At 42.0% G+C, this 27,608-nt stretch overlaps 1 protein-coding gene across 3 annotated transcripts in view; it reads left to right on the top strand.

Moving 5' to 3' along the window:
- The window catches only part of fgf13a (fibroblast growth factor 13a), a 74,690-nt gene extending 48,868 nt beyond the window's left edge, over positions 1 to 25,822 (top strand). For 2 of the 3 annotated variants that reach the window (XM_031862544.1, XM_031862546.1), the window contains 4 exons: positions 8,018 to 8,128; positions 13,247 to 13,350; positions 20,792 to 20,990; positions 23,876 to 25,822. In XM_031862544.1, the coding sequence (XP_031718404.1) occupies positions 8,018 to 8,128; positions 13,247 to 13,350; positions 20,792 to 20,990; positions 23,876 to 24,012 (551 nt within the window). In that variant the 3' untranslated portion in view covers positions 24,013 to 25,822. Of the gene's footprint in view, positions 1 to 19; positions 5,320 to 8,017; positions 8,129 to 13,246; positions 13,351 to 20,791; positions 20,991 to 23,875 lie in introns of those variants that run through there. The other variant, XM_031862545.1, reaches the window with a different exon arrangement.
- Positions 25,823 to 27,608: the final 1,786 nt, after the last annotated feature.

Raw genomic sequence — 27,608 nt, 5'->3', positions numbered from 1 at the left:
GTGTGTGTGTGTGTGTGTGTGTGTGTGTGTGTGTGTGTGTGTGTGTGAGTGCAGTACAGTGAAGGTGTCCCCGGGAGGCCACAGTCGACTGGCATTCTGGAGCACTACAGTAATTAATGTGCCTGTGGCGTATTGCTACACAAGCAACCAAAGCACACAGCGCACAGGGGCAGTATCTGTGTGTGTGTGTGTGTGTGTGTGTGTGATGAATGGCCTTGCGTCTTTCTTGCCAGTCTTATTAACAGTGACTACAGGTGTAGGTTACAGAGGTCACTTGTGTCTATATTTGTTGGAACAGACACAATTATTGAATTTGGATAAAACCAGAGGCGGGTACATTATCTCTCATCTGATTTCTGAAAGCATAGTTCATGAACTCGTCAGCTGCCAACTTCCACTTGTAAAATGAGCTCAGTTTAGATGTGTGATAGACTTCAAATGAGGCAAATATAGCTACCATCCACTTTTGTCTTGTAAAACTATTAAAGGGGGCTGGAGCTATATTTTCTTCAGAGACTACAGATGATACTGAAGAAGTTAGAATACAACAAATGCGTATGATTTATACTATTTGTGTTTAAACACCTTGTCTATTTGAAACATAAAACATCTCTCTCCTGTACTTATCTCACCAGTTCCACTTGTGCTATTGTATGCTTTTTCTTTTTGTATTCTTCCTCCATTGTTCGGCTGCTGCTAAGAACGGCACTAACAGCGAGACAGACATTATCAGGCCCGTACACATTTGCACTTTCCTTAGGATCATCTTCGGTGTTTGATTAGTGTCGCTGTTGTACAATGCAGCCCGACTCTCGTCACCTATTTCTGTCCTCCTAACTGTCGGTGATAAACCCAGCCGTCCTCCTGAAGGGCCACACTGTCTGCTTGAGTGATGGCCCAGGTTTATCAGTGGTGCAACGACTGAAGCAAAAACCTGGGATCTGTGGTAGTGGTGCCATCTGTCTGTCTGTGTGTGTTGATGGCAGAATGAAGAGGCATTGGATAGAACCAGGCAGGTAAACAGAAGAGCCTTAATACTACTTCAGGCCCCCGAGGCTACGGACATTTCTGATGCCCTCCTCTTCCTTCACAACATGCTACAGCAATACTAATTCAGAACCCTCCGTCAATGGACAGCGACAAATAGTGCCCTCTTAATTTGTAAGCAGAATATGAATGAATGCATCAATGTAAGACAATATGCCAACGATAAGTCAAGACAAAGTTTAGAGAAGGCCAAAATCATATTATTCCTTTCAGTTTGCTGAAAGGCGTTTCCTGAATCTTCTTTTGTTTGGTTACAAAATATTGGATCTTTTGAAGTGTAGGTTTGCAAATATTGAGCAGCTTTATCGGCTCTACTGAATCTGTCTTAGATATAGTTTCCTGTGAGCTCAAGACAGAGATGGAAGGAAATGAGGAAATTGTGCATTACTGATTACAATACTGATTCTATAAAACCCAGTTCAACATCGAAACAACTTTGGTGACCATCTTTTCTCACTCTGTGTGTAAAGCTTGACTCCCTCTATGCCATTAGTGAGAACATCAACGTCAGTAAACTGGAAAACAAATATTTTTATCTCTACAGTATTCCTTTGTAAGCAGACTGCTATTTAAGCCGACTGCTATTTAAGCCAAAGTCAATATATTGGTATTGATCCATGAACTATCTATATTCTAGTTTCGGTACGTAATCACAAAAATAGCTTTCTTCCACATGTCATCAATCTCTGAATTAAATATCATTTTTCTTTGCAGTGGTGACTTCATTGATTAGGTATTTGTAGCTGTAAATATATAGTACTCTCTAAAGGTGCCTGATTCCACACGACATTCTGTGTTTGCTGCTCGGTAGTAATCTGAAGGGCAGAGGAAGAGACCGTGGTCATGCATCTATACAGACTCTATGGATAGTGCTGGATTGTACTAGTATGCGAGGACATTTTCTGATTCACAACTATTAGCTCTACAATAAATTAAACACATTTGCATGTTACAGTGATGTCGGTCAAAGATCAAAGAGTAACACGCTAATTGAATGTCAATAGATCAACATCAAAAAGTGTGATTAAATCATTGATTTAAGTCCTGAAGCTCTGTAGAGACAGTGTCTAAAACGTTTTCTGAATCTGCTGCTCTCGATAGCCTGTCCACTTGCTCCCTCTAGTGTTCAAAGTTAAGCATAGTCACTTGAGTGCACTAACCCTCACAAGTACCTACTGTAAGCTCGTTGTTTAGTAGTCTATCATTACGTATACCGACTGCAGCAAAACATCTGTCATAAAGAGATACTCTACATTTAATAACATGCCTTACATGATTGCAGTAATACGACATTGAGCTGTACAAGCAAGCCAAGAGACCACACTCCATGCGTTGTATTGACAGTAATATATGCTCAGATGCGGATAAATAGCATGCCATATTTGGTCAATTTCAGAATTAACTGGACGATTTGAGAGGGAAAAATAAGGCAGAAGAAGAAAGAATTGTCTTCGTATAAACACATTACCTAATGCATGTTGTCTCAGTTGATTGTACATCGATATGTTCCTCGGTCCAAAGTGGACCGGCCTGTATAACCAGTTTAGTCGACGCATTATCGGATCATTTTACAGCATTTTTTTGTAATATGAGAGCCAAGTCTTCTCTGCCCCAAGAAGGAAGTACAAGCTCAGCCTGCATTTTCGATCACTTTTCTTCAGCCCACGCAGCGATATACAGTAAACACACGCCCGTGTTTTGCCGGATCAACAAGACCTCTAAATGAATGTTTAATGAGCATTTTAGAAAAGTCATAATGGCATGTCGCTAATGTCCTGTAATGATCTTGCTGTTGATGGCCACGCCTCGATGCTTTAGTCTCCCGCTACGCCTCTGACAGTTGTCTGACAGTGGTTTGAACTTTGCTGGATGTAGACTCGCCTTCACTTCACCACCCAAAAGGACTGCAAGTATCCCATTCACCGCTTCGGCTTCGCTGTAGACAATCATGAGTTTCCCGTTGAGAAAAGCTGTTTCAGGTAGGCTGCCGTTTTCTCTTTGAATGCACGCTGCACTTGTTTTTACTTCATATTTATAGTGTGTGTTTTTGAGAAAAGGCTTCCAAAGTGGTCGTAAGTATAAATGTAGTTGATGTTTTTTTTTTATTATTCTATTGATACAGTAGTGATTTTCTTGGAACTGCTCAGTTAACCGCCTTGGAGCTGTCCGTGGTGCTGAAGTGGCTTTAGTTTGAGCTCTTTATCTCTTCCCTGTTTTGCTCTGGAGTGTTGACGCCGTTTGGTTAGAGGCTTTATGTCTTTTCTTGTTTGAGCTTTATATTTTATTTGTTTAGTTTTAAAGAGCTCTTTCCTATATTTACTTATATTTCGCAAAGATTCAGACTAAGCGACGCCTCATATTTAATCAGCGCAAAAGTACATCATCTTGAGGTGTGTTCCTGCAGTTTATTGGTAATAAGGAGAAATAAATAAAAACAACTACGACAGTTTGGCTTGACGACTGTAGATGGCACTATTGGCTAGGCTGTTAGCTGGGCTCAGTCCAGGACTGAGGCAAAGCACAAGCGATGAGGCAGTCATTGGTGGAGATACTTTTGCTCTGGAGTTTAAAACAGCACTACAAGACCACTCTCTCTTTTAAGTTGGCCTTCTCATTATGTAAATTCATAATTTGTCAGTAGCAGCCCATTAACAATGCAGCCTCTAGGGATAGGAGTCTTAATGGTGGAATCGCATTGGGTATTAAGATGTTGCAGGGAAATAATTATTATGAGTTATATGTGAATTTATGATGCCGTATATCTATCCACCGGCTAGAGGCTGTTTCTGGTATTTGCTCCCACTAAATTCCTGCTGGTTCCACTTTACTCATCTTGCATTAATGTCTGATGATGGCTACACGCTGTTTCATCCCTCGCAGTTATCTGCACGCTGATACGGGCAATTGAATAAGATTAATAACATTTTTAAATCATCTTTGACGGCTGGACGTTCACACAAGTTAGACACATGGGATTCATCTTTTGAAATTCGTAACAGCCAAACCGACCGAGCTGTACCAGTAGTTCTTTACGTTTTCCGTGATTATCTGTCCACTCTTGTCTGATAAAATATAGAAAATAAAAAATATCGGAGGTGATCCCTCCTCTCTCTTTCTCCATCTCGTCCTCCTGTTTGCCAACTCCCCGCCCCCACCTCTTGATATGCACCATGAATTATCCCCATATGACGGCCTGTATGGAGTAGTTCTCCTCTGTGCACATTAACTGAGTTTGTGGCTCACTAGTTAGACTCCCTGCGCCCTCCCTCCTCCCCACCGGTTGTCGGTGGGATGCTTTGCGCTTTGCTCGGATATACTGCACCCAGAATGATGCGCCTGCTGCCGCCGCCGTTGCCTTACGTTGACCCGCTTCAACAAAAGAGAGAGAACAAAATAAATGGAATCTCTTAAGTGATTCGTTCACATCCTCGGCGTTGCCTTTCTAAAACTCGGTGTTAAGTCTCTGTGACAGGCAGCAGCCTCAGTGAGGGATTAGAGAAAGAGAGGAGAGAGCACTGCAAACACTCCCGCTTTCTGCAAACAGGTGTTTCCATCCTTTGGCTGCGCGCTGAGGTTCATTCACGACCACCTGCCTATCCGAGCACCATGTGCGCGGCCATGTAGTTTAGGAGGGACGATGGGAACCCGCTCACGGAGACCGGGGTGGTGCGTTTTTGTTGTGGTGCAGAGAAAATGATAGAGTTGGAGAAACATGCGACGCGCTGGGAGGAAAGTATTCGTGCAGCTTCACAGTGGAGCGTGTGGGTTTAATGTGTTGTTAAGTTTGACTTTTTTTTCTCCCTCGGAGACACAACGGACAATTCCTGAATAACGCCCAAATTCGCGAAAAAAAAAAAAGATTATTAGGACATTGTCTAGCTGGCTTTACCGCACCACTGGGACTATTTTACCGTCTACTCGTCAAGAGTCCACTTGGCAAACACTTTTGTTATTTGACGAATAACTGCCGATTGTTACCACCGCGTCTTGGACGCGTGCCTTTCGGAATCGAGTTTTTTTCTTCTGGGTGATCATTTTCACGCTTCTGCTGAAGTCGTCTCCAGCGCGCAGCCAAACTGGCGATGGCTGCAGCGATCGCCAGCTCCCTCATACGGCAGAAAAGGCAGGCGAGGGAGCGGGAGAAGTCGAATGCCTGCCGCTGCGTCAGCAGCCCCGCTAAAGTCAAGGGGACCTGTGAAAAACCCAACCGACTGAACGTTTTCTCCCGGGTCAAACTCTTCGGCTCCAAGAAGAGGCGAAGGAGACGACCAGGTCTGTTGGGCAAATTTCATCGGGATCAATAAGTCTTCCATCTGTTGTAGGATGCCGTAATAGTTCAAAAATGACTCTTTAACGACAGAGAATATACTGAGTACTGCTCCATTTCTATGCAAATTTCATAAGATGAATCACTCTGCCAGGGGTTGGTGGGAATTCTCCCACCAACCCCTGGCAGAGTGATTGTGAAGACCCTTGTGAAGTCCTCTTTGGCATCTCAGCCTGCCGAGGGACATATTAAACAGATACTTCATCCTTCACTGTCCCCTTATTCAGGCCGCACTGGACAAAATACACAAAAGTGCTTATTAAGTGGATTTTGGAAAATCACTGAAGACTTCACTGTCACTTACGGGTCACTGTTCACTCTTCAAATTACACTGGATGACCAGTTCATCATAGGTGATTAACTTATTCCGTATTACCGGTCTCTAAAATGCATTACTATTACTACATGGCAGCCTTGGGTAGACTACTTAAATATAGAGACACAAGCTTCCCCATAGATTTAAAGAAGTAGGTCTTAACTTTCATTTTGAATTTTAAGCAGACCTCACACTCAGCTCAAAAGTTATATTTACTCATATGTTGGTCAAGTTCTTTGTCGCAGATTTGTATCCAACTGAAAAAAAATGCCGAGCAGATAATGAGCAATACGTGATACCCGATTGTCAGAGTTGAAATGATGAGCATTATAAGTTTATATATAAGTATTACATGTGAGCCAAGATGCTCTTTAAGCACTCTCACTGCAGTGGTGTCAGGGGTGTTGTCTTTGTAGCCTAAAGCACCCCCTCCCTGACAAATCCAGTGCAGATGTGACCACAGCTGCACATCTGACCTGATCACATCAGGCACAAAGATCACCTATTGTCACTTGTGTCACTTTCTTTGTGTGTGTGTGGATATGACGACGACGAAGGGGTGAAGATTCAAATCTCTTTTCTCCCAAACTTTATTCAATCCCATTCATTTCCAACTGTTGTAACTCTGTATACGATGCATCTGGAAGTATAAGGGTTAATTTTTAAGCAACAAAACAACTATTCTGAAACCTTTGCTCTCGCTTCCAATTTCCATTTCTATCCTGTGAAGGAAGCAAACAAGAAGACGGCGTTGTCCGTGTGTGACTTACGGCGTATTTGCTGCACTGCCGGGTAATGCAGTGTGCACATCGTCAGGGACCTTCTGTGTTTAAGGCACATGCTGACATATGTACATTTCTTAATGTAAAGTGAAGGTGTTCCACTGAAAAGTACAAAGTTTTACAATATTTCTGGTGTACACAATGAATAAACCTTCTCTGAAGCAAAAGTAACCCTATAAGGCAAGACATGGTGGTATTGGAAGGTGAGTGAGATGAAAGGAGAGATGAAAGGTGTGGTAGACCACAGTAAAGGACACTCCACCAGGGACAGTAACCAGGCCATGGAGAGCACTTAGCTCTTATCAGACCTACACTGATGTATCACAGGCAGGCTGCACGGCCACTTCAAAAGTAAATGATCTGCCACTTCAGACGTCTTTTAGACTTACTGTAGGTCCTTTTCTATGCTGCTACTAATTGTTTACTTTGGCCTTTGCTCATTTGATTAGTAAAGCTATAACTATTATCATTGAATAATTCCATTTTGTCTTTGTTTTAAATCTAACGCAGTAACAGAGATAAAAAAAAAAAAAATAATAATAATAATAATACAGCTCCTTCTTTTCTATGTCAAAAATATGACAAACATTGAGCACTATATATCACAAGCTGCATAATTTGCAAGTAAATGTTAATGGTCTTCAAATCCTAGTCAAAGATTTGATTGAATTGATTATAATTTAGATATTTGCTTTTAACTGTACATATCCTAAACAAGTTATTATGATTTTCTTGAAACAAAGAGATTTAAAAAAATATTTTCTCTCTAAAATTCTCCTTTGTTGGACAGTTCACATGACGGGAAGCCTCGGGGGAGAAACGGGGTGTGACGTACAAGAAATGTCCTCAGCCATCTTAGACCACCGAGTCACCACAAGCTCCGCCTCCAAAGCCATTTTTAAATGTGATATTATTCGCTCTTGTCCATCTGTGGTCCTAAATCTCTGAGGAGCCTTTTTAGTCACCTCTGGTCCGCTGCAGAGAAAAGACTGTAGACGCAGCAGCATTAATAAAACTCTAGGTCTTACCATTTTGCCAATTAAATACTATTATCAATCAATGCGTCGATCTTACAGCTCACTAAAGCGTAAATGTTAGATTTAATTGTTTCAATTCATCAGACGTCTTGCTATGTTGTTTACCCCCCCGTATAATAGAAAGTGTAAAGTGGCTACAGGATCAGTGGGAATCGGTATATGGGCCAGATTTTAATAGTTGAATCAGATTCTTCCTCTAACATGTTTTTGGTGATGATCATGCTTGCTTGCTCGATTGACAAGTGCATCAGCCTATCACAGTCATCGTAACTGCTACTTTCTGTCCCACCTCATCTCCACTCAACCTTATTACCCTTTGACTAAAGTGGATTTTGTGGCTTTCCAAAACGGCAGCAAGCCGTGACCCAAAAACTGAAGCTTCAAAATGTCCTATTAGAAGGCTCCGAGTGACATCTCATTGCTACATTCTTTTTTTTTTTGTTATCTTCCTACAGTCCGTGTTTCATTCTGGTGTCTTCCTGTCTCTGTGCCCCCTCTGCTTCCACAGAGCCCCAGCTAAAGGGGATCGTGACTAAGCTGTACAGTCGACAAGGTTTCCACCTGCAGCTGCAGGCGGATGGAACCATTGATGGAACGAAGGAGGAGGACAATGGCTACAGTGAGTTTCACTCCAATATTTATTTCATGCATCCAACGTCATGCATTGATGTTGGCCGGGTGGAACCTTTCACCTTGCTACTGTCATTTTGTTTTACCACAGACAGGATGCATTATAGACTACTATTTAACAGAGTATCAACATTATGGCAACTTGAGAGACAGAGCAGCTTTGCAGAATTTCACTGTTCAAAACTGAGCTTGTTTTGATTTTCACTTCTGCGGATAAAAAAAAGTATTGGTTCATAACACAGAGAAAACTTTTTTCTTTGCCACTGCAGAAGTGAGTGGTGGTTAATCGTATCTAATCAAAGTCACAGCAACCTTAAAACTGATGATGGTTGTCTTTTTACTACACACTGTTGTGAGAGCCAGTTATGTCTTATATACTCTGCATTGATGCGTCGCTATCACCGCCATGACACCCACCAGCTCTTTGTTTTCCAATAGACAAATTAGAGAGGAGATCAATGGAAGAGTAACAGAACAGCAGACGACAGCAGAAATAGACCACCTTATAATTAGGTACTGCAGTGAACACTCCACACTTTTGAAGATAATAAAAGTACAGCAGTTAGTGACCTGATGTGAAATCCCCCCCCCCCCCCATACTCAGAGAAAGATGGCACACTGAAACACCTTTGATGTGATACTCACTGTGTAATCCTGACACTAAGCGGCTGTAAACACTTCTGGAGCCTCTGAATTAATACCTCTATATTCAATTAAACTCCCCCGGTGGAGATGGCGTGTGCATCTTACTGTACATATAAATAGCAGCTCTGTGTTTGTGGGATGTTGCAGAAGAAGAACACCACCTTGGAGTTTTTTTCCTAAATAAAGTTAAAGTACTACACAGAGAACACGGTGTCAGTAGAAATGATAAGGAATGAAATTACATCCACACACACGCACACACACACACAATACTATCCTTCACGTCCTTCATGTCTCCAAGGGCTCACTTTTCTGTTGACTTACATAACAACTGTCCCGCATTTGGAAAAGAAAATTAAAGAGTGCTGCTGAAGTGGCGAAGGAGGAAGAGTGAAGCTCTTTGCACCGTTCCTAAAATAGCGTTGTTAGGCGCTGGGTGCGCTTGTCTCCATGGTGACGGAGAGCGCAGTCCTCTTGGAGCTACTGGTGTCTTGTGATGGTGGGAGAGGACCCCCACACACACACACACACACACACACACACGGATTTGATCTTTGCTACAGTAGCTTGCTGAGAAGCCTTGGCCGTTTGGATATGACAATAAAGAAGTTTCATAAGTTTCACAAGTCATGAATCCCAGTGATTTATCTCCCATTTTAAACTGGTTCATCCATGTTGCATCACAACTGAGCAAACCCATTGGGTGAAGAAAAAAAAAAAAAAGAAAAAGAAGAGCATTACTGTAAGGTAACTGTGAAAGAGGTTACTGTTCAATGTTCAAAAGTCTGCCCATTCTGTCGTGTCCAACATGTTTTGCTGTCAATCCTCATCTTTGTAAGTAGAATATAATGTTCGGATTTGAAAGATTATTAAAATGCCCAGTCAGCAACATTTGAGACAATGCCTTTATTTAATTGCTCATGAATGTCCTATATCTTTACCTAACAGTGAACAGACGTGTGTGTTCTTACTTTAATCCTTACTAATGTGAAACTAATTTGAACCCTTTTAAACTTGCTGAACATGCAGGATAACCAGCGCTTCACCAGGCAATGAGCTGCTGGAAGTATCAAAGCTGGTAGAATCAATTAGATACCCGCACACTTACATCTATGCAGAGAACACCTTATTGTTAGCTTTTGTGCTTAAGGACCTTCATCAGAGCATACACGAGCTTCCTGAACATACAATAACAATAAGTCAATAATAATAAAAACAGTGCCATCCTTTATGCATCAGCACAACTGCTTTTGATGCTAAATGTTAAGTCTAGATATAGTCAATATTGACCTAATTTAGCCTTACATTTGTCCTTAAGTAACCCTATTGAGCCCAGCCAGAGAGCCTCTTCAGTGTGCTCAGGTGTTTCTAGGAGGTGACACAGGTTTTACAACACATTACTTTTCATCTGTGGTTCTGTCATATCTCGCCTGCTCTAATTGCCGGCAGGCTGCTCCCAGAATGAGTAACCGATAGGATAAATGATTAAAATGTGACTAGTCCATTGTCATGACTTCTAGGCACATAGAGAGCCTGCAGGCAATCATGAAAACTGTCCCTCAGGCGTCCTCGCCCTTCTTATTCCACGCGGCTCTCGGCACTGAAATGTCTGTGAGTGGGCGGCGGCCCCCGTCATCCTCTTCAGTGTGTTTCTAGGAGCCAGGAAGTAATCGAGTTTCCACTCTTGAAAATCTCCATCAGTCCACCGGCTGGTAATCCTTCTGAAATGAAGCAGGTTATGTGTGCATCGTGGTGGGAGTACGAAGGGAGGGGACTCAGTGAGTGGAAACGGTGCCATTATAAAGACAAAAGTGCTCAGGTAGCAAGATGTTTCAGGGTTGCAACATTTTATATCATCCATTGTAGATCCATATACAGCAAAGCCAAGATGGATCGGTCTGAATAATGGTTGTGGAGAACGTTGAAACCTGTAACCATGAATTTCTGCCAAGAAATTGTTCAGCCTCCGCACTGCAGTCGTGAAGGATGCTCCAAAGAGTAGCAAAAGTTGGAAGGACATTTGTCAAAATGAAAGAAAACTACCAAACCAGAAGTGTTGAATGCTGTCCCACTCTTTCCAACTATTTGTGTAGTAAATGTTGGTGAGAACTAGTTCAGTAATTATGTACATATACTAATTATTGTTTATGTTTAGAGAGGATTCTGTTCTTCTTCCACCCATAATTGCAAAATCTATAGTCATAGTTTCGCCATCTTTGTTTTACAGTCAGTAATCAGCAGATCTATCATTGGTATGTCAGCTTTAATAAATGCACAAGATTACTGCACAGTGCATATTAAATACTGCAGGTATTGAGGTTGTATAATACAAGTCCTATTTGTTTGAGATATACTTTTTACCAGCAGCATCTGCCAAAGCAGGCGTCACCCAAAAAAACATAGGCACACCAATCTGTCATGGAGAGCGGTGCTTCTTTCTCCAGACATCTTTTGATTGCTGTACTAAGAGAAGAACGTCATATGTGTTTGAAAAATGGAGCAATTTAAGTGTGAGCCGTTAGTTAACTCAACCGTACCGTACCCGAGGATATATTTGAGGATATAAGATGCACAGAGGACTGAGAAAGGAGAAGTCATTTTTCGGAGGACAGGAGTTCTGATTATATAACCATGACATGAAAACAAGAACAAGAGAACTCTTGTTATGGAGCATGGTATTACAGGCTGGACTAAAGCATGATACTGTATGCTTGTGAACGCTGTTTTGGACCAATTGCTTCCCATCACCATCCGATATATCCGTCATTCCTAAAGTGCTGGCAGACGATCATGGGATCATGGGATCTTTATCTGAGAGCCTGACGTACTTTCGTTGTTACTGTCGATATGCTCCGACTGTTAAATAAATTCAAACAGGTCATTGGTGACAAGGAGAAGAGACAAGAGAGTAAGTTGAGGATATAACATTTGAAGAAACAAAAAAGAAAGATAGAGAGGGAGAAGCAGAGATGGGGAAGGCAGAGAACTACAAAACAAGTGCTTCTGGGACTTCAACACCTTTTCACTGAACCAGGCATACGCTGGCAATGCCTGTTTACTCTACCAAGTAAATACATTACGCATTCCCGTGGCTGTTGTTTACAATGAAAGCCCAGAGAGAGGGATGTGTGCAGTGTTAAAGCGATAAGGGCAGATGAAATAGCCCATCAAAAAGTCTCTATAGTGCACTTCGCTGGAAGGAGTCTGCAGATAGGGATCCACTAAGTGGTTGACAAGAGGACCTATAGTGAAGGCACGCTCTGACTCACAGATTAACGGGCGTGAAAATGAAGTATAATTTCAACCTCTCACATGTCTTGCACACCGAGTTCCTAAACTAATGTGACGATGTCCAGTCTCAACAATCAAATAGGGAACTTGAGATAAATATTATACTTCTCCTGTTGACATTATTTACTGGATTTGGTAGAAAAACGGTAATAAAAAAGAAAAGAAATCCAACAGCAGGGATGATGGCATCCCTGTTTTGCAGTATGTCCAACAATAGTCAGAACAAAAGGCAAGAAGAAGCACAACTACAGCCTATCAGGAGGATATACATGTGCTTTCCTCTACTCAGCCCGTGGGTTCCCTGGCAGCTTCTTATGAAACACACACACACACGTGTGTACAGTGCAGGCTGACATTAATTAGGTAGAAGTGTACCTCATTGACCAGCTGGGCTGCCGCTGGCTCTCTCAGCCTCCCGACTCGAGCTCAGCCCACTGGTCACGGACAGGTCTATGTCTATGTCTATGTCTATATATATATATATATATATATATATATATATATATATAGACCTGTGTGTGTGTGTGTGTGATCATGAAGCCAATGTGCAGAGGTGTGCAAGTGTTTTCTCTCTTCTTTTCTCATAATGCCGCATCGCAACTGGCCCATAGCATTGTCGGATAACAGCGGTCATCCTCATAGGGCAGATTAACATTTGTTTTCATAATTGATTTCTTTGCATCTCAAAGAATTCTCCAAATTGTGTTTGCAATACTTAAACTTCCCACAGCCTGAGCTGCTTTGTCACTTCAACAATGTCTCTGTTTTTGTCTCGTTTCTAATTCCGTTCATTTGTTTTTTGAAACACGCTGGGGAGAGAGCGGCCGAGTCCCTGAGCTTATGTCGTACCTCTATTTGTGGTTTTGGTTTTGACAGTTCGCGCCTTGGGCTTGCTCTGAAATGTGGATTTGAATATTTGTCCCCTTTCTGGCTTGTGATTTTAATACAGAAATATTAACGGCGGTATTCATTTTGCTGTGTCTGGCTCACTGAATAACTCAAGTATACTGTACGTGATATAAATCTAATATAAAGTATAACAGAATCATGAGAATTTATGGAGGCTGCATTCAATTATTCATTACTTTATTATCTGAAAAATTGTATTAAGTGTATTAATGGAGATCAAATTACAAGTGTTTAATTGTCTCTGTTGTCTGTCTCTTTCCAGCCATATTCAACCTTATTCCAGTGGGGCTGCGAGTGGTGGCCATCCAGGGGGTGCAAACCAAACTCTACCTGGCTATGAACAGTGAGGGGTACCTGTACACATCAGTAAGTGTCTCACTTCATGTGTGTGTGAGTGCTTGTGTGGATGTGTGTGTATGGGATTGGGTCCTGGCCTCTATCGTAGTCACTCACACTGTCGACTCAAGGCATGCCATCCTAACTCTGGTGAAAAAGCATCATCATTTTCTGATATAATTCGGTGTCAATAAAAAGCTGAAGGATAGTGTAAGCAGGTGGAGCAGCGACATATCTGATCGTGGCAGCTGGCTCTTCATCGTCGATTAAATGTGCGAGCTTATGAATAATACCAAGTTGCAGAACGAACAATGTTCCAGTTCGTCTTTTTCCCCAAATGCCACCGTCACATTGTGTGGCAGGTGTCACTGGGGAAGATGTGCACCCAGAGGGCGTGCAGACACACACAGACACACACACACACACGTGCGCATTCACTGTTAACAAACAATCCTCAAAATCAAATTAGTAGAGATTGTTCTGTGTGGTAAAGGTCTAAGTAGACAGGCACAATGGGGATTGATGAAAACAAGCTGAGAAAAAGCAAAGGAAACCTAATGATCTTGTAGCTTTTTATTTTGCAGCTGCTGCTGGCAAATGATCTATTGAATAGTTAAGACAGTAATGTGATGAAGGAAGAAGGAAAACAGGCCTTCCGGCTCTCTCTCTCTCTCCCTCTCCCACCCAGAGTTCACTCTTCTCATACACACAAACACACAAACGAGCTCTCACCAAGCATTAGTTCAGTTAAATGCACTTGCGTCAAGGAATTGCAGAAGGTTATACAATTAGATTTTGGGGAAATAGACTCTGCTCTTTGAGGGTGCTCTCAAGGAATCCAAGAAGCAACAATAATACTGCTGAAAGGACAAACACCCTAAACAGCAATCACATGTATGAGCATTAGATCTCAGCATTGAGGAGATTGAGGTTTTGGGGTCAGCTACAACAGTGAGCAGCATTATGAATACATCAGCAGAATAACAGTGAGAACTGTTAGAACGCCTGAATGCTGGAAGAAGATTAGCTGAAGTTTACGCCACTAATAGTGAACCCTACTTGACAGCCAATGATGTAAAACTTAGTGCTGTTCATCAACTAACACAATGCTATTTAACTGCAATTTAAACAACGTAAATACATTGGTTTCTTCAATAACAAATGTAAGTAGAAGACTGCAATCACCCATGCCAACACTGGCAGGTTTCATCTGACAGTTTGAACACAGTAGCGCAACCAGAAGACATTTTTAGAAGTGTTGTTGTCATTCAGCATTTAATAGTAAGCACAAGCAATTGAGCTGCTGTCCATAGTAGGGATGTCAATAGTAGAATTTGACCGATTAATGTGTTAATCAGTTAAACAATTAAAAGTCATTAAAATAATGAGCAAACAAGCTGAAAGGCAAACAGCGCTGGTCCACCTTAAAGGTCAGCCGACTTGAAGTGAGTCTGAGCCAGAGTTGTTGCTAACTTTCGGGGCTAACCTCCTTCACCTAAATCAGCAGGTGGCTGGCAAGACACAGGAACTCTGTTTGTGTCTTGAGGAATTTATTTCCCTCAAAATATAAACTGTACACACACTGCTCTGCTACGATCACAGCTATCACCTTACTGCTGACTTCGTACTCATCGTCACACACACTCCCTCTCTGGACCGGACACCCACTAACGTTACACAGGGCTTGCAATAGCACCCCTGCAGGCACTAATGTTGTCGGTTAATGATTGGTTAACACGGGTTGGCTCAGCAACACCTTGTGTTATACCTTGCTCCAGGCTTAAAACCAAAGGACTCGATTCATTTGAGGCTGTGGCTTCTATATTTAAAACTCACTATTACCACCAATTGGATTGTTGGGCATTTTTTGACTTTCTTATTTTATGTGGCAATCATTAATTGTATAATAATATGATTTATATATCTCTTGTCTTTTTTGTGATATACATGTGTAAAGTCAATCAAATGGTGAAGAGCATAAAAGCTGCATACAGTACATCATCTTTGGTGTTTTAACTACCAGCTCTCACATGTACCATACAGTACATCCTGTAGCTGTTTTAAATAGGAAGAAAGCAGTTGGGGGATGGGGTTGTGGAGCTTTGTGTTTCAGCTAAATTAGAGCAGGAATTGAATTGAATGTGTAGCTGGCTGCCTAATAGTACCTGTCTTGCTGCTGTGGTAAAGCGCTGCCTTAAAGCCACACATTAAACCAGCCAATAGCAGGTCAGCTGGGGGGGGGAATTCCCAATCAACAGTGGAGAGACAACAGATGACGTGTCGTGGGCGTGGGGGGTTTGCTGCTGCTGGGATCTGGATGCCTCCCATTATTCTACTTGTGTGCTTAAGCACATGCATGAATGGGAGCGCGAGTGAATGTTTGCGAAATAATAAAAAGGATTCATGCGATGTATAGTCAATTTACATTTTTAACACACATTCTAATGCACACTAAATTATAAATTATAAATGTAAATGTATAGTTAGGTTTAAGCTGATCGTAATTGAAGTGGCTTTTAGAGCATAAACCGAGCTGCCTCACATACGCATCTGTTTGTACATAACTGTGTGTTCTGTATGTAGAAGAGCATACACCAAGAAAAACAGAGAGAGAGAGAGGAGTGAGAAAAAGAGTGCTGTATGTGTGGGTGAGGCAGAATACACCAGTGAAAACATATTCATCCATCGTGTGGTAGAGGAAGAACCAATTAATGTGTGTTTGACTTTAGAATCCTCTCTTGTACCGTTTGGCCCTCTGCTTTTGAAAACATAGTGGAGATACCGAGATGTTCCCAATACCCTCTAACACGTCTAGCAAAGCAGTGAATATTTTTATGGAATCTGAAGAACAAAAAGCTTTGAGCTTTTCTTGATACGTTATAGATGTTTGGTTATATTTTTACATCCTGAGCTGAGCGGTGTCCACATATCTCACAACGTGCCTTTGAAGTGGTGTTATTAATTTCCTGGTGGGTCATATTTGAATTAGTGTGAGTCACTGAGGCTCCAGTTGAGTGTCATCTAGACTGTTCTGTGTGTAAAATGGAGAGTTCAGGGCTCTTGGGGTGGAGATATTTATCAAGTTGGGGTTGGGATTTACAGGCGTTTTGACCCAAATCGCCAGGCCATTTAAATCCCCTGCAATGCTCATGCAACCTGTGAAAGAGTCCCTGCATTAAGAATATGCATTATGTGGCAGCTAAACATCTGAAATGAAAAGTAACGCCCTCTGAATAATGCACAGGAGACAACAAAAGAATGATGATGATGATGATGATGATGATGATGATGATGATGATGATGAGGAGGAAGAGGAGGTTAAAATAAATCTTGAATAAAAGATGCAGAGATTGTGTAAGATGTTAAAATCATATTGGACTCATATTAAACTTGTATGTAGGATAACCACAAATAACAATAGAAACAGCAAACAAGTCCTCGTAACGTTGTGCTCGTTTTTTAGTACACCCTTGTTAGATATGGAGTTGGCTCACACCCATGCCTTCCCATTCTTTTTAGCAGGCACAATGCCTTTGGTAAATAACCACTGCTGTAGTACGGTTCCACTCCATTGAGCTGTGTCATTAACTAGCTTGTGGTGTGTGTGTTGTGCATGTGTGTGTGCTACTGGCTTCAACGTGTATGCTGTGTGGGTGTGTCTATTTGTGTTTGCTATTTGCAAGGGTCTTTTCCACCAGCTTAAAGCTCTCCAATGTATTCCCAAACAAATGAATACTATGAGTGTATTTTATCTTTAGCTAAAGAAAAAGGTGCCTTCTAATCCACTTCCACTCGACTGAAAAGACTGGGACATTGAAAAGCCGGATTTAGGAAGATTTGTCTTCACTGCCCGGCCATAGAATTAGCTTTTGTGGGTCTCACAAGCATTGATGTGTCTGCAAAGAAACTACAACAGCACTCAGCCCCGATTCCATTGACATAATTGGTGTCATCTTAGTATTGATATGGCAGCTGAATACACACGGGGGCAGTGTGCTGCATTGATTTGGCTCGTCTTGTGAAAAGTCCAGCCAATATCTTTACAGAGGAGATCAGAACCATTACGCTAGTATTTCTTCTCCCACTGATTGGATCAGGAGAACACTACTGGGGCATAATTACTCCCCTAAAGCCAACCAGACTGCTGTTTGAGCTTGCATCATAATTGATCGCGTTTTCTTGACGTGACTGACAATGCGATTTTCGTTTCACAGTTACTCTCACCACTGCTCAATTGTGAAGAGTTGATAGTTGATAGAGAAAGAGAGTTTCCCCAGATGGGCAGTGTGTGCCTGTTGTGCCATTAAAGGGCCGGAAATCATCCTTCAGGATGTCACACTCAACACTTGCATCAGCCTTTAAATATCCCCTTCCTATATGCAGTTATTGGATCATAAAGACAGGAAACACTGCCATAACTTCAGCCGGGCTTCCCTCTCGCTGTAATGTAAGACCGCTCTCTGCCCATCAGATGAAATTAACTTAATTTAGAAAGACAAGTGTAAATGAATTTGTGTATGTGCCTGCCTTTAACTACACACTTTCAGGAGAGAGCGGAGGTGGCGGAGCAGAAAGGAGAGAAGGATTTATTACGCAAACCTTCTGCGCTTCTAACAAAATTCAATCTGAAGCTGTGACAAAGATGCATCTTGATGTGCTGTTGTGACTATAGTTGTTATTTTGATCAAAAATGAATGTTATAGCATTACTCGCACACCATCAGAGTGCAAAAACACCCTCCTCATATACCATGTATGTCAGGCACCCTACATACAAATATGACCTAATCTTAAAATTGATATGTAAATATGAGGAGGTGAAACTAGAGGTCACTGCTGGCACTGTATTAGGTTTGAAATATAAAACATGAACATACCCTGAAGATTCCAATCCTCTGTCCTATTCATTTTCAAACAGGGGTACGTATGCATCAAAATCCTTAATGTATCAAACACACCGGAGGCTTTCATCTCCTTTTCCTTTCGCCCGATTGGTTCTGTATGAAAGGGGCACAGCTCCTAATAGCACTATGCGCACTCAGACAAAGCTGCAGGCTAATATTCTTTTACAAAAACGCTTGCCTGGACATTGTGTAAGTGAGGTTGCCAGCTGTGCATCATTTGGACAAGGACTTGTCATAGTTGCATATTTCAAGGAAAAAGCCCATGTAGTGTAATGGGATCATTAAAAGTCCATTTAGCCAGAGAGACGTGGGGGGAGAGGGATGACACGACTGGTTTATTATTTCTATGCAGATAGTGTCCTGCTTTTTTATTTCTAAAGTGATTTCCCCCCCGCTCCATCTGGCACTGGAGTCATGATTAAAGTGATGTGAGATTTTTTTTTTTTTCCACCGGGAGATTAGTTTCAGTGAACAATAGATGCGCTATTGACTGAAGGAGACGCTTCTGGAGCACATTCAAAAGAATCTGAATGTTTCTGTCTATCACAGTCCTGTTAGAAGAGAAACGGGGATCCCCTGCCATTTGGCCCCGCCTGGTAACAGTCTGAGTGAGCCTGTCCACAGACCCACTCCAATACAGCAGAACCCAGCCAGCAGCAGCTCCTCCAGCTTGGCTCTAGATGTGCCTGTATCTGTATGTAACCAGCCAAATCCACATAAGCTCATTATTAGAGGTAGAACAGAACTCCTGGCTCGAGAGCTGAGCGGCTCGTTGTTTGGCTTTCACTTGCTGCCTGTGCATGACTGAGACGGATGCTGCCCAGCCTCTCCAAGACTGCTGCTAATCAGAGCAAGAGAGCACAGAAGACATTGAGGTTTTAAGGGAAGAGAACAGTAAAACGATTTAAACTAACAGACTACTTGACAAATACTGCAATACTGTAGCTTACAAGAAATCACAGACCGCTGTGACCTGCCTATGGAAAGAGCCATTTAAAAGTAAATAAGGTCAACAACTGAAAACTACTAAACATTTTAAGGCTCTCTTTCCGTCATCTTGGCTCGAGCTGAACTAAACATGCCACAGCCTGGCTCAGAGTGAGTTTAAGACGAAAGCTCACAACTGCAAAGGAAAAGGGTGTAATTAAAAATACGTCCCAAGTTCACGGCTTTTGTGTGTTTTAACTGCATCGTATACAAAAGCTTCAACAGCATCAGACGTCAACTTCAGCCTTGTTAGCGCTGCAAATGAAGAGTGATGCTGTTAAACTGTTAGAAAACATCCCAGAGAGGCTGTTACGGATGAGTCGTTGTCTGGTAGTGACATGATGTTCGTCATGATCTCACAGTGGGTCTTTGGCCCCTTGGGGACACGTCATCGCTCTCACCATTGACACCCACCAAAGTGGTGTTTTTTTCCCCACTGGGATAGGACTGATCCTGGGTAGACCTGCTTCGGTCTGAAAAAGCATCCATCTGAGAGAGTTCCCTTTGTAATACCCTCTGTGAGTTTGACCCATTGGCTATTACGACTGTGTGATACTGTCATGGTGGTATTTGCATTTTCAGTTTTCTATGATGAAAATGTAAAAGCGTGGCAAGAACAGTTCACTGCTGACTAGCGTACACTGTCCCTCGATGTCTCTCAGGGGGAATCGTCTTCTCATTGATTAGACGAATGTTTTGTAGGCTCACTGCCCGAGCAGCTCTACAAATTGGACAAACACACACTCTTATAGACCGAAGAACACACACACGCACGCAAAATCTTTGCCTCGGAGGACATAAACCTCACTGTTATTCATGGCCAAATCTTATCCAAGCACTGGATACTGAACCAAACAGAAACGGGGAGTGAAGCCGTGCACAGCATGGAGTCTGGTGGATGAATAGCAAAATGTCTCTGGGCAGCCAGTTCATGAAGAGATAAGGTACCCGGGTAACTAAAAGATTGGTAGAGAACACACACACACCTCCTTGCATGCACCACCCAGATGCACACAGATTACATATAAGCCTATTAAAGGCACCTTCTAAAAAGTATTTCATCAGTTGTTGTAGTTTAAAAAAAAGTAAGTACTTAAATACGTAATATAATTGAGTGAAATGGCAGTACTAAATTATTGCTAAATCACCCATAGAGCGGACAATACTGTGAAAGATAATGAACTGCCCATACATAATGAACAGCTCGGAGCAAAATGAGAATATACTCCCCGTGTTTTATTAATGCTCCTCTGTATCTGTCATATCACTGTTGTCTATGATATAAAGCCTACATTATTCACGACCGTAAATGGATTGAATAGTTTTAAAAGATTCTCAAGGGACAAAGATTTCAGAGCAGAGGGCTTGAGCTTTGAGATAACTTCTTCCCTCGTTCTGTGCCCCAGTGGGAGTAGAAGATGCAATGTAATGTACCATTATTAAGTTGCACTCCCAAGTAATGAACTATTCCATTCCAGCTGCTTCTGTTCATACCGGGATGTCAAACACTCTTAAGACCTTGTGAATTACTGTCCAACATCTACCATGCACTGTATCTCCTTCTCCTTTCCTCCCCCGCAGGAACACTTTACGCCAGAGTGCAAATTCAAGGAGTCGGTGTTCGAGAACTATTACGTGACATACTCCTCCATGATATACCGGCAGCAGCAGTCGGGCAGGGGCTGGTACCTCGGTCTGAACAAGGAAGGAGAAATCATGAAGGGCAACCATGTCAAGAAGAACAAGCCAGCAGCCCACTTCCTTCCCAAACCTCTAAAAGGTAAGCCGGCCCACATCCTCTTTCCCATGTTACTGTTCCACCATTAAGGGGTCGAATTATACTCGGTCAGAGTTAGTTCATACACTGCCTGCTCCCACCACGACGAAGATCATAAAAAAGTAAACTCCGAACAGCTTCACTCTAAAGTATAAAGTTGCTGTAACAACTTAATCTATTGGGAAAGTTTCTTAATTATTCAGCAATGTCACTTTTCTAGTTTGTGCTTTATAATAAGAGACCTGTGCTGGGAACCATAATGTTTCTCTAATTAAACTTCTATTCTTTTACAAAAGAGCTGCTTTCTACATGACCCTCTGCCATTGAGCATTCCCCTTAAAGATGCTGGTGTCGACCTAGCTTCCACTAGCTGGTCACACTCCACTGCCGACAGAAGCAGCAGGAACAACATGTTTTAATGCCTCGAATAAGGACTTTATTTTCAGTACAGTGAAGTCAAAGAGAACCCCACCCATCCGGGCTAACGCGTGTGTGATAGTGTGGCAAATGTGGAGAACAGAGGAATGGGAAGGGAGAGGCAGAAATGGGTCTCTCTGTTGAAAAGGCCACCGTTTCCTTTCATCTTCAACAAGACACAGATGTACCTGTCAACAGAGAGAGAGAGTCTGTTTTCACTTCAGTGGGATAAAAGAAAACCCTTTTTTTTCTTAGTAAGGAATAAAAGGCTTGCAGCGCAAAAAAAGCCCAAACAATGACGAAAAGAGGGCCGTTCCTTTAGACAGCCGAGTTTCAAAGTTTGGATCCATCACAAGTTGCTCTTTTTATAGTTGCACTCCTTTATTATGTGTGTGTGTGTGTGTGTGTGTCCATTAACATGCCATACTGGCACTGTCGATTTATTACTGGCTTCTACGGTAACTGTGCGAGAAGATAATTTAGTACCAGATAAAATATGTTATCATGCAATTATCAAGGATCAGGGGATTTGGGCAAAATGTAAATCAAGTTTTATTTTGATATCAGTAAATATTTTGCTTTAGTTGCCACATTTCTGGATATTTGAATTAATAAACTGACATTCACTTACTGATCATTTCATTAGGCACACTTACAACCTAATGCAATCCAATAGAACAGATCTGCCATCAAGTCTACTTTTATAAAGGGTATACTTTTTCAGTTTTTGTTGACTTTATTTGTAATTATTGAGGTCATAGTGGGTGGTGGTGTGATAGTGTATTCTCCCTCCAGTTTCTTTTCGATAAACACTATGACTGACTTCATATTCTTCTGTTATGATCATCCGTACAGTGCAGTTTCATATAAGTTTGTGTCACGGGTGAACTAAAGCATTCATGCGTGATTGTAATGCTGGATATTCCAGTTCAATTCTTCTATTTCCAGTGATGCTGCCCCTTCTTGCATCTTTGGCGAAGCTCCTCCAGCCAGCATCTTATTAAAAGTCTGCGTCTGCCCTCCCAGATCACGATAATAGCTTTTCACTTTCATTTAACCGAGCCATCGAGGGGGTCTCAAACACACTGACGAGCAATAACCAGGGAGGGATTGCCTTGCTTTATGCTCAGAGAAAAATGCTGTGAAAGAGAATAACGAGGATAGATAGATTTTCTGTCTCACCCAACCTATAACAGATTCCAAAAACTATTACCCTCAGCAGTCTTTTTTTGCATTTCATCTCCACGGAGAAATCTAGTATTTTTGCAGTCCAACAGCAAATCCAAAATAAGTTTGTTGTAATACCCAAAGATGCAAGTAATTCTCCTTCTTTTGAACAAATTTTAAATGATCCAGTGATGCACCATATCTACTAAATCGTGTTCATTTAAACTCCAGATGTATCAAGTGGTTTAGAAAGAGCTTTGCAAAGGAACCAGAGAGAGAAATAAAGGAGAATTTGTTCCAGCGGCTCATAAAGATTTAGAGGCGGCGGTGTTACAGGGCACCAATTAAAAAGCTGTCTCTGTATTGGCGACGGCATCTGCTCCAGCCATTACTCACTACTCTTCTGGTTCCAGTCTGTGAGTCTCAGCCCACAGCCTCTCCTTCTGTCTTCCCCTGGATGAAGCAAGTTCAGCTCCCGTCATTCAAAACCCCAAACAGGAAGATCCTCTTACAACTCTTCTGGAAATAATTGATGCAAAGAGTGTGAAAAGTGTACTATGGTCCTTCGAGGGGCGTCTTTCACCGAAACACCCAGAGATTTGTGGAGGAATGTGAAAAATGACGAGATGGATGGTTGTTACTGGGGATTCGTGTCTAAATATAAATAGTGCCACTGGTATCGAGGTGGAACCATAATCCCGAGGTCAGTCGTCCGCTGTTATAATCACACAATACTGTCACTAACAAGCCTGGAATCAATCATCAGCAGTTTCCCAGTGAAACCATCGATTGATGTGTGTGAGGATGGTCTCCGGATTGCTGCCGTGACCAAAATATGCCAGGCTAAGTGAAGTGTCTGAAGGACTGGGTTTGCTGTTTCAGCCACACACTCCCTTAGGAATGAACATCAAATAGCATTCTAGGCAGAAGGATGGCGACAACATCCTGAAACCAAAGACTCGGATCACTGATGTTTCTTCTGAAAAGCGGCTGCTGAGACGCACATTGGGCCAATGCTGCATACACAGCAAAGCTGGAGCACTAGCAGCTCCTGCATTTATAATGGCCAGCTGTGAATATAGGATGTTTTTTTACTTCAGCATCTAATGCTATAATCTCTTGATTCAGCAGTTTGCATGGAACTACAAGATCCCACGTTATGCCATCACTGGAACCAGAGTATTCTAACCGCGACGTCCCACTTTGTCGATTACAAATCACGGTCCTTGATGTCTGTCGTTGCTTGTTTAATGAGTACAAAAAGGTCGGTTTGTCTGATCCTCAATTATTTTGTGTTTCCACAGTGGCAATGTACAGAGAGCCATCCCTCCATGACTTGACAGAGTTCTCCCGGTCCGGCAGCGGCACGCCCACCAAGAGTCGGAGTGCCTCCGCTGTGCTTAACGGAGGCAAAGCCGTGAGCCAGAACGAGTCGACGTAGCCCGGCAGCCGAAAACCCCGGGGCCGAACCACGAAAACCTTACCTCCAGCAGAGCACGAACACAAGCAGACTCATCTCACCGATCGGCGGTTCAGGACTAGCTACGACAACAAAACCACACTCAAATACGCAGACAACATCAATAACAAACACTTAGGTACCATCCTGGTCAATCATCATCAAAAAGATCATCAATAGCAAGAAGGTTAACAGCACAGAAACCATTCTGAACGTTACAACAAAAAATGTACATTTTTGCTTTGGTTTATCCATTACCTTGATCACTCTTTTGGTGATGATCGCATACCAGTTAGCTCATCTTTATCTTGTTTGATTTTTCTTAACTTCCTTTGGTCATTTAGACACCAAGCACTCGTGCATCTGTCGAGACAGGGACAGGAAGTTAGACATGTTGGCGTTCGGGGCTGCCAGTGATAGTGCTGGTCTACGAGCCCTGATCTCTGTCTCATCCATGCTTCTGTGAATACAAAGCCTATAAACTCCCTGGTGTGGCCCAGCCTGGCGCTGCCGGGACTGTGGCCAGCCGGACGGTAGCTCTCCTGCGTCCTAGTGCACACGCTCAGAGACTGAGCTCATGGGAAAATGAAGCCTATGTTCAGCCGACCTGAAATATAAAAAGGGACAGTGTGTGGCTCTCTTGCAGTTTTTCTTTTGTTTTCAGAAATGCCACAGCTGCACCTTGGGTTTTTTGCTATTTTTCTGAATTAGCCAAGAGCTTTTTATTTGATAACTGGTTTTTGTCCCCTCTTCTCTTCCCTCACCATCGTTCAGTATTTGTATTTTTGTTGCCGTTACATCACAGAAAGGGGTTCCAGCAAACCAAAGACAGAACGAAAGAGTGTCCCTTTAAGCCGCTGAAAACCAAGCCAGTATAAAGACTGGACATTTTGTTTTTTTTCATTGTACATTTTTATTGAAAGAAAGCAAAGGTTTGTGGGGGGAAAAAAGGAACAATGGACAAAGCAAGTGATTTTAAACACTTTGGAGGTGGCAGCGTACTTGATGTGTGCTCGATGGCCGAGAATTGAAACGACTATTCTGTGTTCCCATTCCCTTCTGTTACCACTGTGTCACAACGTCTCTGTCCTTTGTCCTCGTGATCCGTCTCCTCCCTCTGTGCTTGTGTGTCATACTTCGACTCCCCCACCTCCCTTTTTGTCGACATCTATTGACCGATACCATTCACCATAGGAATATGGTGCAAGCCCCTTCCCAGGATGCTCGTTATGTGTTTGAGTAACTTATTGTGGTGACAATATTTTCTATATTTAAAAAAAAAAAAAGAATGCTGTGGGCTTTTAGGTGGCTTAACATTTTATAGGACACGTCATATTTGTAAAAGTGGAAAAAAAAAAAAAAAAAGGAAAAACAACATACAAAAATGAACACCTTCCCTTTCTTGCACAGGGCATGTACAAACACAATCATGTACAAAAAGGACCCCTTTTTGTGGGCTAGGTACTCTTCCGTTCAGCTACATAACTTCTTTCTGGTACATGCTTCTGGGAGGCTTTCTTTTCTTAGGTTCCTCCAGAGGTGGTTTGTATTAGGTGAAACTATCTGTTGCATGGGAGAAAGCAGGGAAATTCTGGTATAGAGCTGCATGATGTAGGCTATGTGTATTAACCCATGTTGGATCATGTGTTCCAAACTACCAGGCTAAAGCTGATAAAAACAACATTTTACAGGCAGGCGTTGTGGCTGCCTGGTAACTTCCAGTTGTTTATTATTTGTTGTATACACAAAAATGCACTGAATAAAATGTTTATATTAAGATATAATTTTAAAATGTGTCAGACTTCCTTCTTTGTCCTATCAACTGCCTTATTTATGTAGACTCCTCAACTTAATCTATGTATTCCACCATCCGGCCACTGCAATTATAGAGGAGCTTGGTTGCGGGGATTAGATTTTAGTTGGCAGGATTACATGGTTGGTTGGTGGTGCAGATTTGGGAGCTGAACACACACTCATACCGCACATCTTTGGGACGCTGACGTATCAGCGTACATATGGCTGTAATTGCCTCAGAGTTGAGGAGGACAGGCTTGTAGGGCTCATTGTGTCCAATAAATCAATATGTCATTTTTGGTTTGAGAGGTTGAAGACTACATACCTGGAGATTGCTCCACTGCTGTGGCTTTTCGATTCGTGTCGAGTGGCTCAGCAACGGTGTTAAGTAAGAAACATCACTTTTACCATTTCCCTAAAAGATGGAGATTCCCAAAAGATAAATCATTTTTGGGGCAATGCACAAGATCATCATCCAGACATATCAGAGATCCTTCTAAGTAAAGGGAACTGCAGATTGTGCATGATCAAAACAAGTCTTTACATAATTGGGCCAGTTTAAAAACAAACCCATCTGATGGGTAAAAGCAGAACATGTCAGCTTTAAGTCTTCATATGCACACAAGGTGGAAATGATCTGGCGAGTAAAACAAAGTGGTGAAGAATGATCCGAGTGATGGCATGGCGCCGTGTTAACCTGCCAGGCTCTGTTCATAAGGTCAGCCCTCTCCGTCGGTGCCTCTGTCATCTCTGGAGGAAGCACTTTCTTTAATGAAGGGTTTTGTCCATGATTGTCGCCCACAGTACATGTGAGGAATGATAAGAGTAAAGGGTGTCAGCCTGTGACACAAAGAATAAAGTCATATAAGAAAAAGAAAAGGACTGCAAATACTATTGTTGAGCAAACTGTAGTGAAATGGAAAAAACAAGAAAATGTAAGGTTTTCTGAATTCATTTTCTGAATACAAATGTATTTAATGGGACGTGTCAATCAAGGACACATTGCCTCACATTTTTTAAATAATACCCGTTAGTTTGAAAGTCTAGGAAATGTTGCTGACAGATATCCTCCTCAACCTGGGTTCTTAAACATTTCAATAAAAGTTTACACAAGGAGCAACACAGTCTGCACAGGAATTCCTCTGTAAATTTGCAACAATGTGACATGCAAACTATAGCTCCTGTATGCTTTTTAAAAATGAATGAACGAACAAGTTAACAAACTGTCCCTGTTCTTTTCTTTTTAAACTGACAGGCTCAAAGAGAGATTGTGAAAGAATGAGTGCCTTACATTCCCTCCATACAATATGCATTAGAATACTGTATCTCCATATTTGCAAACGCCAACAATTTGTAAAAAAAAAAAAAAGAAGACCTTTCAGACTTATATTCTGATCAATAGTGCACTGGATAGTGTAGACACACAACTGCACTACTGTTGTCACAATACTACAATTATGACTTTGATACAATACCTGTCTAAAGTATCTCGGTACCAGTAATGAAATGATACCACGGCCAAATAATTAGAATAATAAATTAGGAAAAGCAACAGAATAAACATGACAGAACATGGAACGTAAAATTCTCCTTTTTTATTTATTTTTTTACAGGTGACACAGCTGCTTATTAAAAGGTTAAATCCTTAAGAGGTAAGTACAAGCTGTGCTGTAAGCTTAATTGTCACGTTAACAATGAGGCCACTTACACAACTACGCTCTACAACAGAATCCGCACACCTCTCTCTCTCTCTCTCTCTCCCCCCCCCCTAAGCCGACACACAG

The sequence above is a fragment of the Anarrhichthys ocellatus genome, unplaced genomic scaffold, assembly GCF_004355925.1.
Source record: "Anarrhichthys ocellatus isolate YVR2014 unplaced genomic scaffold, GSC_Weel_1.0 scaffold27, whole genome shotgun sequence".
Taxonomy (NCBI): Eukaryota; Metazoa; Chordata; class Actinopteri; order Perciformes; family Anarhichadidae; genus Anarrhichthys; species Anarrhichthys ocellatus.
Note: the sequence above shows the minus strand (reverse complement) of the source record. Positions and strands in the feature narration are given on the sequence as shown.